General features: G+C 35.8%; 2 protein-coding genes across 3 annotated transcripts in view; one reads left to right on the top strand and one right to left on the bottom strand.

The window, feature by feature from the left end:
• Positions 1–7,560, top strand: part of LOC131162209 (uncharacterized) — a 32,452-nt gene extending 24,892 nt beyond the window's left edge. For both annotated transcript variants that reach the window (XM_058118438.1, XM_058118439.1), the window contains 9 exons: positions 87–152; positions 1,462–1,555; positions 2,185–2,221; positions 2,380–2,437; positions 2,560–2,670; positions 2,942–3,009; positions 6,746–6,812; positions 6,898–6,966; positions 7,293–7,560. In XM_058118438.1, coding sequence (XP_057974421.1) covers positions 87–152; positions 1,462–1,555; positions 2,185–2,221; positions 2,380–2,437; positions 2,560–2,670; positions 2,942–3,009; positions 6,746–6,812; positions 6,898–6,966; positions 7,293–7,379 — 657 coding nt within the window. In that variant the 3' untranslated portion in view covers positions 7,380–7,560. The remainder of the gene's footprint in view (positions 1–86; positions 153–1,461; positions 1,556–2,184; positions 2,222–2,379; positions 2,438–2,559; positions 2,671–2,941; positions 3,010–6,745; positions 6,813–6,897; positions 6,967–7,292) is intronic.
• Positions 7,561–10,365: 2,805 nt separating this feature from the next.
• On the bottom strand, positions 10,366–17,638 carry LOC131162208 (protein NLP5-like). Its single transcript, XM_058118437.1, has 5 exons — positions 17,228–17,638; positions 15,153–16,077; positions 13,130–13,177; positions 12,079–13,042; positions 10,366–11,836 (listed from the first exon to the last, which is right to left on the bottom strand). Exons 2-5 carry the CDS (start codon positions 16,041–16,043, stop codon positions 11,025–11,027), a joined length of 2,715 nt encoding a protein of 904 aa, XP_057974420.1. The 5' UTR covers positions 16,044–16,077; positions 17,228–17,638; the 3' UTR covers positions 10,366–11,024.
• Between the last annotated feature and the right edge of the window lie 931 nt (positions 17,639–18,569).

Genomic DNA, 18,569 nt, shown 5'->3' with positions numbered 1-18,569 from the left:
TTGTTGGAACTAAAATGATATTAATTTATTTTCCCATCTTGTGTTGTGTGATGTCCCTCATTTAATCTAGCTGTAAATTACTTCAGATAGACTATGTTAATTCAATGAGGGCTGCACGAGAGTTCTCTTCAAAGGTTTCTGATTCTTTAAAGGTAATCAGTTCTTCTGAAACATGAAGTTATATCTATTCTTTCCTTTTATTTTTTAATTTTTTATTTTAAAATTTTAGCTTTGAAATATATTAGAGTTTGTTTTATTTTATTTTTGTGTTGAGGCAAAGGAAAGAAAAATTATGTCATGTCAAAATTCATTGAGACTACATTAAATGGCTATTATATATTTTATGTGATCTACATATCTTGTTATCTTTTTGGTGGATAGGGACCATCAATTTGTTAAAATCAGGATCCCACCTTGAATTGTTGGGAGGATTTTATGATCAGTTATGAGAATATATGAACTAGAAAAATAATATTTAAATCTAAAAAACTTAAGTATCCATCTGGCATTTTATGAATTTCAGGCAATTATCTATAATGAGCCAATCCTAATTGGGGTTATGAATACAGGTTAGGAAAATAAAATTACTCTTTGAATTGTGACATTGCTTAATTGCATTGTTATATTTTATGGACCAAAAACCACAGTGAATAAGGATTCATACAAGTGCGATTTAAGGTGTCGTTATTTTTTTTGTCGTAAAATCCATATTAAATAAACAATATCATAAAAGTTATATTTCACGATTTCTAGTACTTTAAGTGAGAAGGTGTAATAAAATTTAATAGAAATTAGAGAATGAAGCAAGGTTAAAATTTAAGAGAGCAGGTGAGAGAAAGAAGGATTAAGAAATTGCCAAATTGCTGAGGGCGAAGGACATAAATTCATTAAATAAAGCAAAGTTGAAACTTACAGAGGATGCCTAGGCCAAAATCAGAGCTTGCTCAGTTGTGGAAAATAGTTTTGTGATTTCTTGATTGTAGGATGGTTATATAATCCATATTGGCATATTTTAACAACATTGGGGACTAGGAAGGGTTTGGTTAAGAGGGGTGTGGGTTGGGCAGTCCTCATTGTTAGCATGAACATAAAGCTTACTTCTAAATTATTCTTTGAAAGGAAGCTTTACTTTTTAATACTGCAGCAGACAATGTTGAGAACTACGAAAAATATTGTTCTCAATCTCTTCATTGGTGTTCCTAGGCTTGGTTTACATGAAGTTTAAGCATTATATGATGATAGGAGGCAATTTTTATTCTTTGTAAGAAGCGCTATTGACTGGATTTTTATATTTGAGACCAAATCTTTTCAGATACTATTGTACGGTAATCTTACCTTGTCCAGATGTTGAGCTTTCTATACAAGACTTCTGTCATCTTTACATTGTGATTGCAGCATTCACTTTGTCTTTGTAATGTTTTCTTAGAAAATAATATTTTTTTTTTTGTTTTGGTGGTGCAGATCCAGATATTTCCATATTCAGTGTTTTACATGTTTTTTGAGCAATATCTTGACATATGGAGAACAGCATTGATCAATCTTGCTATAGCTATTGGTTAGTAAATTTGAGAATTTGAACTTCTGAACATTGACAGTTGACACACACACCTGCAAACACAAAAAATAAAGAAAAAACAATCTTCTGGTTTGTTTTGTCTATGGACCATATTTCTCATGCTGTATCAGTTGTTGTGTCCTAATAAGTTGTCTTTTGACAGACCCATTGATAGACTGTATCGATAGAGATGTTCCTTGAAACCTCAATTTCTTATCTTATTTTATGTACTTTTGGCATATTACTGCAATTTAAAAGAAAAAAACTATGTTAAGATTGAGGAGCTAACCTTGTGTCTTATGGTATAATTCTTTCCTTGTCAGTTGATTAGCAGTCATGAACCCCTGAAATCAGGAATTTACAAGCACATGAGTGGAATCGCAACCATTCTATTTCTGGTTCACTCGCATTTTTTTTTTCCTCCAGTATGAGGGTTATAGTCCATCTTAGGATTGGGAATAGTTGGAAAACACCAATCTATAACTGCCTCTGTTGGTTTTTTTTTTCAATGTTATTGAAATCCTTCTTTTCCAGAACTTTGTATTCAGTATTTAGTGTATATATGCAATATCATCTTACAGTTGTCTACTTAAAATTTTTTTAACTGGTTTTGTTTGAATATGTAACAGGTGCAGTATTTATTGTTTGTTTAGTTATAACTTGCAGGTTGGTATTCTATTCTAATCCTCAGTTTAAATTATAGCCTTAGTTTGTGCTTGTGACTTTTGCTCCTAAAAGAAAAAAAGTTATGAGATGTTTTCTTCCATTTTTGAATGGAATTCTTATCTTTATAAACTATTTTTTCCTTTGCTTTATATATGTAGTCTATGGAGTTCAGCAATCATTTTACTGGTGTTGGCTATGATTGTTGTGGATCTCATGGTACTTTTCTTTCTTTACGTTCTTTCTGAATTTGTATTTATGCTCCATTGATTTGTAATGAATCCTACGTGTTCTCCATTCTTTTCTGTCTTTCTTTGCACTTACAAGGTGGAACTCTGCAGGGTGTAATGGCAATTTTGAATATCCAGCTGAATGCAGTGTCCATTGTTAATCTTGTGATGTCTGTAGGCATCGCTGTTGAGTTTTGCGTGCATATAACACATGCTTTCTTGGTAAGTATTAGTGTTACTCATGTTACTTGAGTCATCTATCTTCACCTCTATCCTAGGTAGGCATTTTCAGTGGCTCTTATGATAATGTAAATTTATTAAGAACACATTTTTTAGAAGTAAAATTTGAAAGTCACTTGGGATCCCAATCATTTGGGCCCAATATCGTACATTTGAGCTGTGCTGATATTCTCTTTTTAACCCTATATTTTTAATCAATCCCACGCATAGCATGCTTTTTGTCATGGTAGGTATTTATGCATTTTCTGTACAGGTAAACAGCGGGGACAGAGACCAACGCATTAAGGAGGCTCTGGGTACAATGGGTGCTTCTGTCTTCAGGTGCTTTTTTATTTTTATTTTTTAATTGTGGCAATGAGAGCTTAAGCATGGACTTTGAAGCCTTTGCATCACTGAGCTCTTGAAATCTTGGCTGTATCTTCTTGAAGATTTTATAGCCTATAAGCATAGTGTATTCACAGCCTCCCTATCATACAAAACCATGCGCTCAACTCTGCAGCACACATTGTTGCCTTGATTTGCTGTGCATAACCTTGTTTTTTTGTTTTTTTTATCCATAGAAGTAAATATATTCCTCAAGCTAATATATACAAGTTCACTGGGCATCCCCAGGGATCATATCTGACACAATCAAACATGAAAAGAAATCCCACCATACCATCTACATACAATCTAACCTGGGCATACCCAGGGGCTAGCCAGCCAGATCAAAACATGAAACAATCAAAGCAAAAGAATTTACATCAAACATATAGAACTTTCCCTCTCAGCTCCTGAAGATATGGAAATTTTTCATACACAGTTCTATATATATGCATCTGGATATATTTTATAATAGCTTCAATCGGCTTGTCCTTGCCTTCAATTTTTTTCATGTTCCTGAAATGCCATAGACGGTAAACAGTCGAGGCTGAAATGCCATAGACAGTAAACAGTCGAGGCCAAGCAAGCCCTTTTCGCCACCGTTTGGAATCCAGTTCCTCTAACTTCCTTGTGAAGCCATTTAAGTGCTGCTTTTAATGATGTCATGCCTCTCTTCCATCCAAGCCAACCTCTTAAGTAGTTCCACACCTCTACACTTACCTTGCATCTGAAAAAAAGGTGATCCACTGTCTCCACTTCAGAATTGCAGAGAACACAAGGCTTGTCCTTATCTTTGCCTATTAATTTGTCACTTGTTAGCAGCCTGTTCTTAGCACTTTGCCATAAAATGAATGAATGCTTCGGTGTACAACCCATTTTCCAAATCAAAGAATGCCAAGGTCTAATGGTACCCCTATCTCTCCAAAACTGATAAAGTTCCGAACAGGAAATATGGTCTCCTGAAGTCCACGATCTGAGCTGCTGTTCAGCACCCCCACTGCCTCCACACTGCTGAATCAATAATTTTTTAACTTATCACTTTCTTAAATAAGGGAGAGTCATCATACCTTATCGTAGCTTCCCATACACTTCCCCCTTTTAGGTAAACCTGATTTATCCATTTCGACCAAAGGGAATCTTTTTTCATGTGGATGTTCCATAATCTTGTAAGAAGGGCTCTGTTCCAGGTTTTCAAGTCAAACACACCCAAACCACCTTCTTTGGTAGACATTCCTCTTTCCATGCAACAAGTGGCTTAGATCTACCTCCCCACAAAAAAACTCTGCACAATCTGACCACATGGTTCAAGACTGCCACTGGAACTGGGAAAATAGAGAGCCAGAAGCATTCAGTTCCTTGTACCACCGAATTGGTTAATTCTAACCTCCCTGCATAAGTTAGAGTTTTCACAAGCCATGAACCAATAATACTATCAATTCTTGCGATCAAAGGAGAGTAATGGATAACATTGAGCCTAGTAGAAGCTAATGGGATACCCAAATACCGAAAAGGAAAGCTTCCTTCTGAGAAACCAGTAAGGTTCCTGATACTGGCTAACTCGTGTCCCCCCAAACCAGCTGTGTATATGTTTGACTTTGAAGGGTTAGCTTTCAGCCCAGAGCAAACCGAGAACCTCTCCAAGCAGTCCATCAACTTTCTAACTGAAAAATAGTACCCTCTATAGAATAGAATTCGGTCATCCACAAAACCAAATGTGTGATTTTAAGTTCTCTACATCGAGGGTGAAAGTTGAAATCTTCATCATCCTCAAGTGACCTCAGCATTCTTGATAAGTATTCCATACATAAGACAAAAAGAATTGGAGATAATGGGTCCCCTTGTCTCAACCCCTGCTTCCCCTCAAAGAATCCATGAAAGCCACCATTCAACGAAAGAGAAAAGGAAGTTGTGGACACACACTCCATAATCCATTTCACCATTTTATCATCAAAGTTTAGATTTTCTTGCATCTCCCTCAGAAATTTCCAGGATATGGAATCATACGCTTTCTTTAAGTCGATCTTTAGCATGCATCTAGGTGATATTCTCTTCCTAGCATATTTATGCACCAACTCCTGGACCAAGTAAATGTTCTCAACCTTATTTCTCTGTCTCACAAAGGCTGACTGAGCTGGGTTAATAAGCTTTTCCAAGACAGGATTGATCCTGCTTGCAATAATCTTAGAGATAATCTTGTATTCAACATTGCAACAAGAGATAGGTCGATAATCATGAACTGAGGTTGCATGCTTTGATTTAGCAATTACAGCAATGGCAGTGTGGTTTAATTGTTTAGGTAATCTGCCCTTCGAGAAAAATTCCATCACAGCAGCTATAACAACCTCACCGACAGTACCCCAAACCATTTTGAAAAATTTTGCTGTGTAACCATCCGGCCAGGAGACTTATCATCTCCTATACTAAAAAGTGCATCTTTAATTTCTACACGAGAAACCTCTTTGACCTTCAAAGCAGCCTCATTATTACTCAAAATCTGACCTCTAGCAACAATCGCAGGGTCAACAGGTGAACAAACAGATTCAGAACCCAGCAGTTTTTTATATAAGCATAAAAATTCCTCAGCTACCTGTTTTAAGGAATTTGTAAATTCCCCATCTTCCTTTCTCAATTTAGAGATGTGATTTCTGGCTGTATGCCTTTTCATCGAAGCATGGAAATATTTGGAACTTCTGTCGCTGTTGTTTAGGAATCTAATTTTAGCTTGCTGGGACAGAAAACATCTGTTGGCTTTCTCTAGTTTTTCTGCAAACTCCCTTTTAAGCACAACCTCCTTCTGCAAACCCAAATTCCCAGGATCATTATGCAAGTTCTGTTGGGCTAATCTAAGGTCTTCACAAGCCTTATCTGCTCTGGCAGATAAGTGAGAGAAGTGTATGGCATTAAGATCCTTTAATGGACCTTTCATGGCTTTAAGTTTCATCACAAGCCTGTACATCTTAAAGCCCTGCACATCCGTATTCCATGAATTTCCAACCACATCTTGAAACCTTGAATGTTGTCCGCACATGTTAAAAAATTTAAAAGGCCTCCTGCCTATATCATCCTCTTCCAGCAAGGTTAGCACTGCTTGGGCTTTTAGTTGTAATATTGTTGAGTGCATTTCTCCTGCTTGCTCTCTCTTGAATTGTGAATCATTATGAGGGTGATTCGGTTGAAGTTTCTAAGAGAAAGTTCTGCATGGGGAGTGAGATGCCCGAATATGACCCTGCATTTGGGAATATGGAGTTTGGACTTCGAATTTGAATTTATGTGGATTTAGACAAAATGTAGTTAAGAGGTTGAAGCCCCGTATATTTTGAGACTTTCACATGAGTTCTATCTAGAGTTTTAAGTAGAGGTTGAAGCCCTAAGCATTTATAATATAGTGAGGATTTTGTAGGGCCTCTGTAGCTACATGTCGAACCATGTATAACTGCCGTGTTCTCTTTTAATTTTGTTTTCCATTTTGCTAGATGTTGTATTTGCAACAGTTTCCCACTTTTTGATTTGTGGGCTGATTGTATGCTCTGAAAGAGAGAGCTAGCATGTGAACATAGTGCCAGCTAGCAACAGAAATATAAGCTGTCCTACATCTTCAATTATTATTCCTATGTGAAAGTTTTTTGCCAACATTTACTTGTCTCGGTAACTATGTCTTTTGTATTTGTGTTTTTTTTTTTTGGCAATTGCACAGTGGAATTACACTCACAAAGCTTGTCGGGGTGATCGTTCTTTGCTTTTCAAGGACAGAAGTTTTTGTGGTCTCTAACTCTACCCCCTCATTTATATATAAGCTGTTTTGCGTCCCAAGTGCTCTTAATTCATTCTGCTCTCTCTCTCTCACAGGTTTATTACTTCCAAATGTATCTAGCATTGGTCCTCCTTGGTTTCTTGCATGGGCTTGTATTTTTACCTGTAAGTCAATTTAAACATCATGTATATGTTGCAATCACCATCTCTCAGTTGTGTTTGGGGGAGTGAATTTCTTTGCATTTGTGTGGATTTGAATAAAACTCGATACAATTTTATACGACGTCTTGTCCAAATCTGAAAGTCCTAATTCAAGTCCAGACTATAGTGTTTGGGAGCATAGATTTCCAGCTTGAGTTTTAAAAAATTCAATATAATTGCATACTATGTTTTCAGAAATTCACCCTTCATGCTCGAAACTCCAAGTAAGCTCTCCAACACAAAGTTAAACTTTGCCTCTTTTCAACTCGTGGCTTGTGAAAATGTTGCAGGTAATACTGAGCATGTTTGGTCCGCCCTCGAGGTGTGTGGTAACCAACGGGCGAGAAAATCAGCCATCTGCCTCATCTCAGCTATAAGAAAACTGATTTTCGTGCATCAGAGAAAAGAAAAAGGAAGAAAAAAAAAAAAGCTCATTTGTTTTTTTGGTAGGGTTGAAATTTCTGTTGTTTTCATAAAGCAATTGCTTGTATTATTATCAGTGCAAGGACATTCTGAAATGGCTTCATGTGTGTAAATTAATTCAAAAAGTTCTAATAATTATTTTGAGAGTTATGGGGGGGGGGGGGGGGTGGGGGTGGGAAGTGGTTATGCATGAAAGTAATTTTCCTATTATAGTGGTTTGAAGGGCATTGTTTTGGTTCTTGGGAGTATGAATAATTTAAGTGAATTTGTGGACAAATATTTTTGTATTTTAAAATAAGAGAAATATTCTGAAAAAAAAATTTAACCAAAATTAGATAGATAAAATTACATGCATAATATCTTGAAGAAATCTTATTTTGAATAGGTTAAGATTTGAATCAAAAGAATTTGTTTAATTAAAAAAATAAACACAATGAATTTCAATAGAATTTACAAGAAATCTTACTATAATTTATTTGTGTAAAATTATTGTAAAATATCTAATATCATTTAAATAAATTTAAATATAGATTATAAATTATATAAATAAAATTAGACTTAGAAATTTAATATTTTACATGATTTAAATTAGGACATTTCTTGTATCATATCTATTACTCTATTGTTGCATTTGTGAGCATTGATTTGGACAAATCTTAATATAATTTTACGGTATATTTTTCTAAATCCAATAGTAATCTAAATTTAAGGTCTCTCTAAATATAGAGTAATGATTTTTCATGCCCTTGCAATTTGATGATGTCATAATAATATCCTATTTATAATTTTAGTTTTTTTAAAATATAAATTTTATAAATACCTTAAAGTATTAATCATGTGTAATGTATAGAATATATTTACTAATTGTATTAAAAAAAAGAAAAAAACAAATAAATGAAGTGTCTTTTATCTCCATTGAGCTTAAATTTTTTATACCTAAAATGATCTTAAAAAGAGTTACTCTAAAGATAACGATTAACTTATTACCAAAAACATTTTGGGAATTTCCTAAAATGATCCTAAAAGAGTTAGGCTGCCAAGTCTGCCTTGCCCTTGATGAGAGCAGTCTTCCCATCCCTGGCAATCATGTTCCTCATCTGATGATCCAATTTATTTTCCATTTTAAGAAAGAAAATTATTATTGACATTTCAAAAAATTATTACTAACACTTCATATTTATTTATTTATGCATTAAATGACAATTTTATACTTCAATTTTCATAATGACTATTTTAGCCTCCAATTTTCATAACAAAATATGAATTCCTCTCTCTCTCTCTCTCTCTCTCTCTCTCTCTCTCTCTCTCTCTTCGCATCGTATAATAGTCTTCTCCCTTGATTTGCCCACTTCATCCATTTCAAAGATTTCTCCAAATAGGCATAGGCATAACAGTCTTCTCCCTTGATTTGCCCACTTCATCCATTTCAAAGATTTCTCCAAATAGGCATAGGCAATATATGCATTCTGTCTTCATTCTTTCGTGAAAATATACGTTTTGAGAGTCTTTCCTCTATACGATTCGTCCATGTGAAATAATAGTGGTTGTTGGCCTGTAACAAGCTCAAAAGGACTCTTGTTGATTGTCGAGTTCTTACAAGAGTCCTTTTCAGCGTTGAAATAAAACTGAACCACATCAAGTAGTTGCATCCAATTCTTCTTATTGATATTGAAAGAAGTGACGCAAATACTCTTTTAGTAGCTTATTGAATCTCTTCATCTATCCATTTGTCTGTGGATGGTAGCTCGAAGAAATGTCAAGTTGTGAACCAAAGATTTCAAAAAGTTTTGTTCAGAAGTTGCCAATGAATCTTGAGTCTAATCACTAATAATATTTTAGGGAACACCTCAATACTGCATGATATGCTTGAAGAACAGTTGTGTTGTCTTCTTTGGTGGGTATAAAGGTACCATACTTTGAAAACCTATCTATGACTACAAGTATTGATCCTACATCTCTCACTCTGAGCAGGTTAGTGATGAAGTCCAGTGAGACACCCATTTGGTATCAAAACCACCCTATGGGTACTATCATATAAATGAATCCACCATGGATACTATCATGTGAATGTACCCTATACATAGGTGTAAACCACTCCGAAAAGGACACTATTGTTTAGATGACACTAATAAAGGCTCCAAGATCATTACATTTGGTATCAAAACCACCCTATGGGTACTATCATATAAATGAATCCACCCTGAGAATACCATCATGTGAATGGATCCTATACATAGGTGTACGCCACTCTGAAAAAAACTTTAGAGATTGGATAGAAGTGTCCGTGACAACTTCACATAAAATGTGTACTAGGGAGATCACTATGACGAGAATGCTAGAGATTGATTGAGAAATTCTGTCACGATCTCACATCAAATGTGTATAAGAAAGATCTTGAACTTATAAGGATTGTTTGAGTTTTGATTATGTGAGACACCTTTTATAAGATAAACTTGTGAAATTAGTGGACCAAAGTAGACAACAGCTCATCGAACTTGTGCCCAAGACCGTTACACAACGACATGATAATATTATCATTTAATGCTTAAAAAAGTAAATGTAGAGTAACAACGATAATTTTTTCAGTGTCCATGACCTCTCCAATTAGTCCCATAAATGAATGAAATTACGCCCATATGTTTTGTGGTAGAATTGAGAAGCTAAAATAGACATGGGAATCTCAAAACCTTAGAAAGAACCAAATTATCATAAGATGAGCAAAAGCGAGATGCTTCAAAAGCCAAATCAAGCAAGCATTCCACATAGGAAATCCCATTTCATCCTATCACAAGAGCAACATATCTAATCTTACCCTAAAAATATTAGCAATAAAAACTTTTGAAAAGATTTACGCAAGCTAAGTTGGCCAGAAAATGGCTAGCCATTTGCAGGCTACCCTGTTTAGTAATCAAAGTTAGGAAACAATTACTCCATGTCATCTTCAGACAAATCAAGATTAATTGATCATTATTTAACAAAATTAAAAAAAAAAAAAAAATCAGTTCCTGCTCTCATTATGTACACTTCGAGGACCACAAAGAAGAAACCTCAACTTTCGTTCCAATTCAAGATACCAAAACTACACATTTTAAACTTTGATACAGTTTAAAGCTCCTTTGCCCCATGCAAGTATGCAGCTGATGTCGAATGACAAAATAGCTATGAAAGAATTTCAGTTACCTACATCTCAGAAGATAAAGATTCAAGAGCCGTTTTTGAAGAGCCTCGATTTTCAAGTTTCATGAAAGAAACTCATGGGTTCAAGGAAAACCAAAAGAACCTACTCCAGCCATTCAGTAAACTTGAGTATAGTTCCCGTAGCTTTTGTTCCCGTAGAGATTACGATTGCAAAATCGAACTGAATCCGAGTCCCCATTCCATCTATCACTCCTACTTATGGGAACTCCTGTTTGGTTATTTCTGAAACTTCCACCTCCATTGTCAATTAGAATGCCAGTGTTTCAGCTAAACCCCCTTTACACAGGCCAAAGCCTTCAAGTGATTTGGTTGTCACCAACTTTAAGCTCATCAAGCTATTGCCGTCCAAATCCTGAAAACATTATGCTAAAAATGCAACCAACAAAGTAACTGTCCAAAAATCATGGAGGGCAGCTGCTACCCAAAGGAGTTGGATGGTGATGAGAAACTTGAAGCAGAGAGATTTTAATAGTGTGGCTCGACAATGATCTGCATACATCAATACACTCCTCTAGATCAGCATCACAAGTTAGCAAGACCCACTCAGAGTCATCATCCAAGTACTTCAGATGAAACCTGCTCATGTCGTCTGTACTGAATCGCCTCCCAATTTCTTGCAGCAAATCATTAAATCCCCAACTATTTTGTAACTGGAACTGGACTTTTTCTTCCCCATATGTGATTTTAACTCTCCAAAATTCTCCTTCTGGGGATACACGTCCACTATTTTTGGCTAATTCTTGATTTGAGGAATATGGCTCTGAATCATTTCTGACCCTCTTTAGCACATCATCACTGGAGTTCGCCGCAACTGTTATATCATCACTACCAGGAATATTCCAGTTGGAGGGATGATGGGCTCCACTAAAGCAACAATGGCTCGAACTGGAACTCTGACTGCAGGACGAGGAGGTTGAGATCGAAGTAGTGGTTTGTGGGCTACAAACGCCATCATCAGGTGGCCTGGTTGATGGCTTTAGATGATCATTTAGCTTTGGAGTTTTAAATGGGCTGGTTCTTGACAAATTTGAAGAGGCCAATTCTGGGAAGTTTGAATAAAATGAACCTATCTGAAAACCACCAGGGGGACCATGCACCGAGTCAATTACATGTTGAAGTTTCTTCAAAGAGTGACCAACTTTCTTGAGCTTTCGAGAAGGCCAGCGTTTTATCCCATGTTGCCTACATATCTTTTTCAAAGTAGTGGAGCAAACTGAAAAACCAAACAAACAACAAACAAATAAGCAAATAATAACTTGACAATAGAATGGACAACACACCCACTTGATTGTTCACCTGTAAATTTTGTTGGTAGTTATTTTTTTTTGGAAGATTTTGAATATTTATACAACTAGTGTACGTGTGCTTCACCTTCGGGGCAATTTTATTTTTTAAAAGGACTATTACAAAAAATTAAACAAATATAACTGACCCAAATTGCAAAATGTAGCTTACCGCCAAGGCTCTTTGCTGCATCTCTTAGGCTGCCAGCAAAGTACTGCTGAAGCACTTGCAACGTAATCTTCTTCTCTGCCTTGGTTTGCCTTTTCTCCCCGGCTTTACCCAACTTCGAGAAGCTACCCTCACTGAAAGTAGAACATTCACCACGACACTCTGCACTTCCTTTAGGGCCAGGATCTTGTTGCAGTTGCCAAAACTCCGAAGATTTTTCATTCAACACTTCAATTGGTTTTCCCATTTGAAACAGTGGGACAACATCACAGCCCTGTTGGGCCTGCATACAAAAGGCAATCTGGGCTGAATCTTTTCGAGAAGACCTTTCTAAATTAGTATGTCCCACCTTCAAGATCTTTTCTCTGATAGGTCTACCACCCAAAGGGACTATGACTTCCCTGACTGGCAAAATTGTTTCTTCCTCTAGCTCCTTATTTGAAAGGACACGTAAGCTCTGACAAACCTGTTGTATGATGATAGACAATGACCTGAGCATCTTCTTTTGTTCTTCAAGATCCTTGCAGTCCGCAGGTAAAAAGAATTCCAAGACAAAGTCAGAACCCGTTTCAATACTTCGCAAGCGTATTGCAACAGCAGCACGCAATCCAAACATCCTTGCATGGTGAGAGAGAGGGTATTCTGTCTTTCTAATGGAGGTTACATCGGGTGAGAAGCAAGGCTGGTTCATCAAAAATGCTTCACCTACAATTCCTTGACCTCTAAACAGGTGATGCTCGGAGCAAGCCTCATGAAAACCCTGAACAAGGGGATCGACCACATAGCAAGCAGAATCAACAGTGGAAACACAATTTACAAAGTTCTCATCTGAATGTCGGCACCCACCTTTACCTTGTCTGATGCATGGGACCCAAGTTTGAGCTAAGGGCAATCTATGTGCTATACATGCAGATCTCAAAACCTCCAGAATCTCAGGTATAGTCACTTGGTAGGAACCACTGCAGCCCTAACAAAAAAGAAGTATAGCTGTGATCTCAACAAGTACATTTGCACACTACAGAGTAATTTTCTTCTAAGATGGCTATCAGTTTACCTCTGAGTTCCTAGTGTTGTAAACTTCAGAACTTCTAAGATCAACAGCCTGCAATCAAACATGGTTTCTCAGATTATTAATAGGTCAAATCTGAATTCCCAAAAACTTAACATGCTTGAAACTCAACGGAAGATCAAAATCACCTTTCAAACTCAACATGTACTGAGTGAGTAATCTCATTAGAATCCACACCACTTACTCATTCTCTCTCCCCCCCCCCCCCGGCGCATAGAGAGGTATACTTTCCGAGGGAGCTATCAGTCCTTTTGATAATATTTGATGTGGAGCTGAAATATGTATTTCATCACGATGTTCAAACAATTATTCTCTTTTCTCCTGTTGAAAATCAACTAAGGTTTGGATGTCTTCTTTCGCATGAATTAATAATTTAATATTTTTTGAAACTTAAAAGTTCTTAAAAGGATACTCTCAATTGTTAAAGATGGAGTTTCATATATGGCAATTTCTGAATGCTAACTTCTATCTCTAGGCATATCCTTCCTTCTTCTAGTAACTTTTAAGTGTACATAGAGATAGAATTTTATTACAAGTGAGTCAATAATTTATGAAACTCAAAATAAATACTACATATTCATTTCTAGAGAGAAACAAACTACACAAACTAAGAAGTGAATCAGTAGCAAACTAAATTATAACAAAAATTCATTTTTTCCCCAATTTATTAATTTTTTTGCTAGGCTGATTAGAAATCATCTATTTTTTGATTCATGAAAGATCCCAACAAATAAGGATCAGACTGCAATTTCCATTCCCTTCCAAGCATGCATGCACGATTAAGAAAGCCTACATGTCCTAGAGTTCAAATTGGAGTCACCTAAGCAAAAGGACTCAGTTGGGTCAGCCAAAAATAATAGAAATTAATTTTTATCAGTGTTTCTAGATCCACTGTCATCAAACATAACAAATGTATAGCTTTGTTCATTTTAATTAATAAACACTAATGTATGCATATTTATTTTGCAATTTTATCTAAGATATTACAGTTTTAAAATTCAGTGCAATAAAATGAAATATTAATACTTTTGGTTTACATAAATACTAATATGAAACACATCACTATTTTTTTAAGCAACAATCAACCAAGCCTTCAGTCCCACTGGGTCATATCATTATTTTTGTTTATTCTCAAATCCTTTTTGAGTTAGTCTTAAGAATTTAATCATTGTCAGAAATTCTAGAAAAAATTTAAAGTACTTTTAATGGTAACAAGTGTGTCAAAACTGTAGCATTGCCTCAGTGGTCTGGGCTAGGCATGTAAGGTCCTAAAACATGCACTCAGCTCCACAACAAATGCACACACATGCACAGGTATGCGCCCATGCGCATGCACATACACGCACAAGGTTGAGGTAAACTGGCCGATTTATTCAAGCCCAACCAGACAGGCTTTGATGACATGCAGGTTCGCTGGTGGTTGGTCACCTGAAAACTGGTGACCCTTACCCACTTAACACAGTCAGACCAGATGGTCATGTCAGGGTTAAAAATTAGGTTAGCAGCTGACAATATTAAAGATGAAGCAATCATGGCAAATACAGCAAACAAAAGCTTCTTTTAAATTATGGTTACCATTTGGTAACCATAAATTGGCAGAAAAGTATTCATGTAGCTGACCCCTCCCAGTGCGACTAAAGGTTTATTTTGCTGTTGTTGTTCATTGCATTTGAAAGGGTATGATGTTCACTTCAATCAAACAAATTCTGATTAAGCATCAGGATTCTTGAAGGTGTGATTTGCAAAATAATACAAGACATTCACTTTGTCAGGCTTAGTCCTGTAGCCGTATTTGCAGAACCAGTTAAAAAATCACACAAATTTTTTAAAATTTGACCGTGATGTCAAGTGTCACAATTAAGCTTTTTGAACTAAAAATAAAGGAACAACAACCCTACCCTCACTCCAAAAAAATAAAGGTTACGTGGATGCTAAAACAGAAGGAAAAATAATAAAAAGTTAAAAACCAGAAAAAAGAGAATTCTGATAATTAGCAAGGAAAACATACCTGAAGTGCTTTGCAAATACTTTCAAGCTCAGGATGATAGTTCATCTTTTGAGTTGTCATTACAACCTCAATAACACCCAAGCAAGTCTGACTACTTTGCTCAAAAACCGGAAGGGCAAGAGATCCAGAGACATTATACTGTTGCGCAAAATCAACTCGTGGATACTCATCCCTCTTAAAGAATCGAACATCTGGAGTCCACTCAGGAACCTTACCCAAAAAAACTCTTCCAGGTAATCCCATGAACTCATTAGAATTCTTCTCTGCTGCAAACTGATATCTCACAGAGATATTTCTGTAACCTGCAAGCCTCATGCTGCTGGGATCAAGTGAGAAAGGTTGATCATAAGTAGTAAGAACGCGCCTGCCTCCTATGTTCACTGGAACCCATATTTGAATCAGGACATCTCTATCTCTTTTGGAAGCTTTAATGTACCCAAGTGCTGAAATTAATTTCTCTATTACAGAAGATGCAGGACCTGGATTTGACTGGGGTCCAACCCCCCACCTTCCCTCAAGTTCTGAACCTTCAATGAAATAATTTTGAGATTGTTTAGAACTTCTACTAATGCTAAGAGATTGAGTTTCAACAGAATCTTCTCCTCGAGACTCATGGAAATTGAGGGAAAATGACATCTTCTCCACTTCCTGGGTGTCCTTTTGAGATGGGCCCCTGCTTGGTTCATCATTATTAGGCTCTAAAGAAGGCCATAAATTTGAAGGATCGAAGAGAGAGCTTGAAATAGAAGGGCTCTGATGCAAGAACTCAGAGTTTTCTGTTGTCCGCAACCAGCATCCATCCAACAAAAGTTCATCCATGTAATCAAAATCCAGGGTTGAGTCAGGCGGACCACCCAAGATGGTACGAGATGAACAAATTGCATCATCCATAATGATATTTCTTCAATGCCTGACCATGAAGTTCCTATCCCAAAGAAAAATTTTAAGGACCCAAAGCAAAATCAAAATATCAAAAGATATCTGAAATTTCCAACAAGTCCAAATTGCCAAAATCCCTACTACATGTTTGAAAGGAGGGAATTGGAGGGGAGAGAAGAGTGTGTACTAACCCTTTTTGGGAATTATTTTATTCCTTATTTAGGGAGGAAAAGGGGAGAAAGCGTATTCCCACTCCTTGCCATTCTCTCCAATTCCTTAAAAATGTATACATTTGAAAGGAAAAGGGAATATAATTTTATGACTCTATTTCCTTCCTTTCCCTTAAAACCCTTTCCAAACATAACATACAGGCTGTAATACAGATTATCACATTCACTGCAGACCCATATAAGAACACAAAAAGTTATTAATAAAACCTTATCCATTATATGCTTAACGATCAAGAAAATTTGAGAATGATTAATTCTATAAAGATGGGTTTCCCTTTTGATTAATTCTATAAAGATGGGTTTCCCTTTTCACCCACCTGTCCAAGCTGAATCAATATACATTGACAAATAACAAAAAGATTGCGTCTGCAAGCATCGATTTCAGTTGGATTTGTGTGGATTTTAACCAAACATATTATGATTTTGCATTAAGTTTTGTCCAAAACCACACAAATCTTGGGTCAAAGCTTCCTAAACGGTTGATTGAATAATAAAGTTCAATTCGAGAATCCACAAATACAGTGAAGTGAGAGTGCAAATCAATGGAACATTAAGAGCAAGCAAATAAAAAAAATAAAAACACACTTTCAGCAAAGTCTTTGACGCTGCGTTTTTGAGCATGGATTTTGGACTTAGATTTGAATTTGAGTGGATTTAGACAAATTCAATATAATTTTGTGTTACATCTTATTCAAATCTAATGCAACCCCAAATCCATGATGTCTCCAAAGGCAGGGCGAGTATAATTGATCGGCACCCTTCTCCACCATTTTCATTCGAGATTTTTCTTCTTCATCAGAATCAAGTTTTTGACTTAATATAGAAAAAGAAAGAGTAAAACCCGTCGTCGAGAAATTAAAAACATGAAAACATTTCCAAAACCTAGCTTAAATAAAAACGCAAGCACAGATGAACCCAGAAAAAGAGAGAGACCCAAAGGCAAAATAAAGAACAGGAACAACTCACCTAAGTGAAAATTGCCAGAAATTCGAACTGGGCAACTTTTCAAGACTCTAGCTTCCAAAAATTACGAAGACCATATCTGAGATTCTGCAGGAGCATGATCCTCATAACACAAATAAATTTTTATGAGTATGCCTCTGCCCCTTTGTGAAATAAATCCCATCCTCTCCAAAACAACAAAACGCAAAGACAATCACCACTCCTAGTTCTCATCTGCGAGTCTAAACTGAAATTCTCTGTGATCCCATTTCCATGCTGTTCTTAGCAAGCAGATTCAGCTGCTCTCAGGGTTTGGAGTTGAAGACCCCAAGCCACACGCTTTGGGATTCCACATTGGAAGTCAACTTACAGCCAACCGGGGAAGAGAGAGAGACTGAGAGAGAGAGAGTGAGACGTGGAATGCCTCAACGTCTTTTGGTTTTGGGAACTACCACAAAATGTCAGTTTAATTTGGTCAACCTTTCCACTAAACTGTTTCCTAACTATTAAATTTAGTGAATAAATTAAATTTTATACTTAATAAAATGATAATTTTTTTCTTCAACTTAATTTTGATAAGATAAATTAAAAAAATAATATAAATTTAATAAATTAAGTTAAAAAAATTGATGAATTAATTTAAATCAACTGATTGGTCGAATTATAACTTACTTTTTTAGTTTGTTTAAATATCATAATAACATAACAACTTGAATAAAATTAAGAAAAGTTAGGTAAATTGTCTCAAACAATGGTCAATCAATTAAAAAAAATTTAATTTTTTTTATCCTTACTGTAACGATCTGCTTAACTTACCACATAATCAACCATATTAATTATCATTAACTTAAAACATAACAAAGTCAACCCGAACCTGTGGATAACGGGGACATATCTGTCATACACAGCGGAAACTTAAGTAGCAGTAAATATAAATTTCATACATTCAACCATAAAATACAATATACCATAGTACCTATATTTCACCATATACTGTTTAATTATACAATCCTCAAAGTCACCAAAAGAAAAAACTAGGACCTAAAATAAAAAACCCACTGACCCTAGTTCAAAACTTACCCTCATAGTAGGGTAGTAAAAACTGTCTCAATAGTGGCCTCGGTCCGTTGGTCTTCCTGGATTCTCTGAAATGGTTTAAGTTAGGGTGAGACACCTCTTAGTAAGGGAAAATAAATTAAATATAGTTGTATGACAACATGAATACTTGCGTGTTATAATAAATATACAGTACATATTGCATGCTTAAAAATATTAGTAATATCATATTTGAATAACATACAATCTTATAGTTATACTGAATCATACTATTCATAAAATCACTTGATATAACTAGTAATTCTGAAAT

This window comes from Malania oleifera, chromosome 8 (assembly GCF_029873635.1).
Source record: "Malania oleifera isolate guangnan ecotype guangnan chromosome 8, ASM2987363v1, whole genome shotgun sequence".
Taxonomy (NCBI): Eukaryota; Viridiplantae; Streptophyta; class Magnoliopsida; order Santalales; family Ximeniaceae; genus Malania; species Malania oleifera.
The sequence above is the reverse complement of the archived record's forward strand: the minus strand, read 5'-3'. Positions and strand labels throughout refer to the sequence as shown.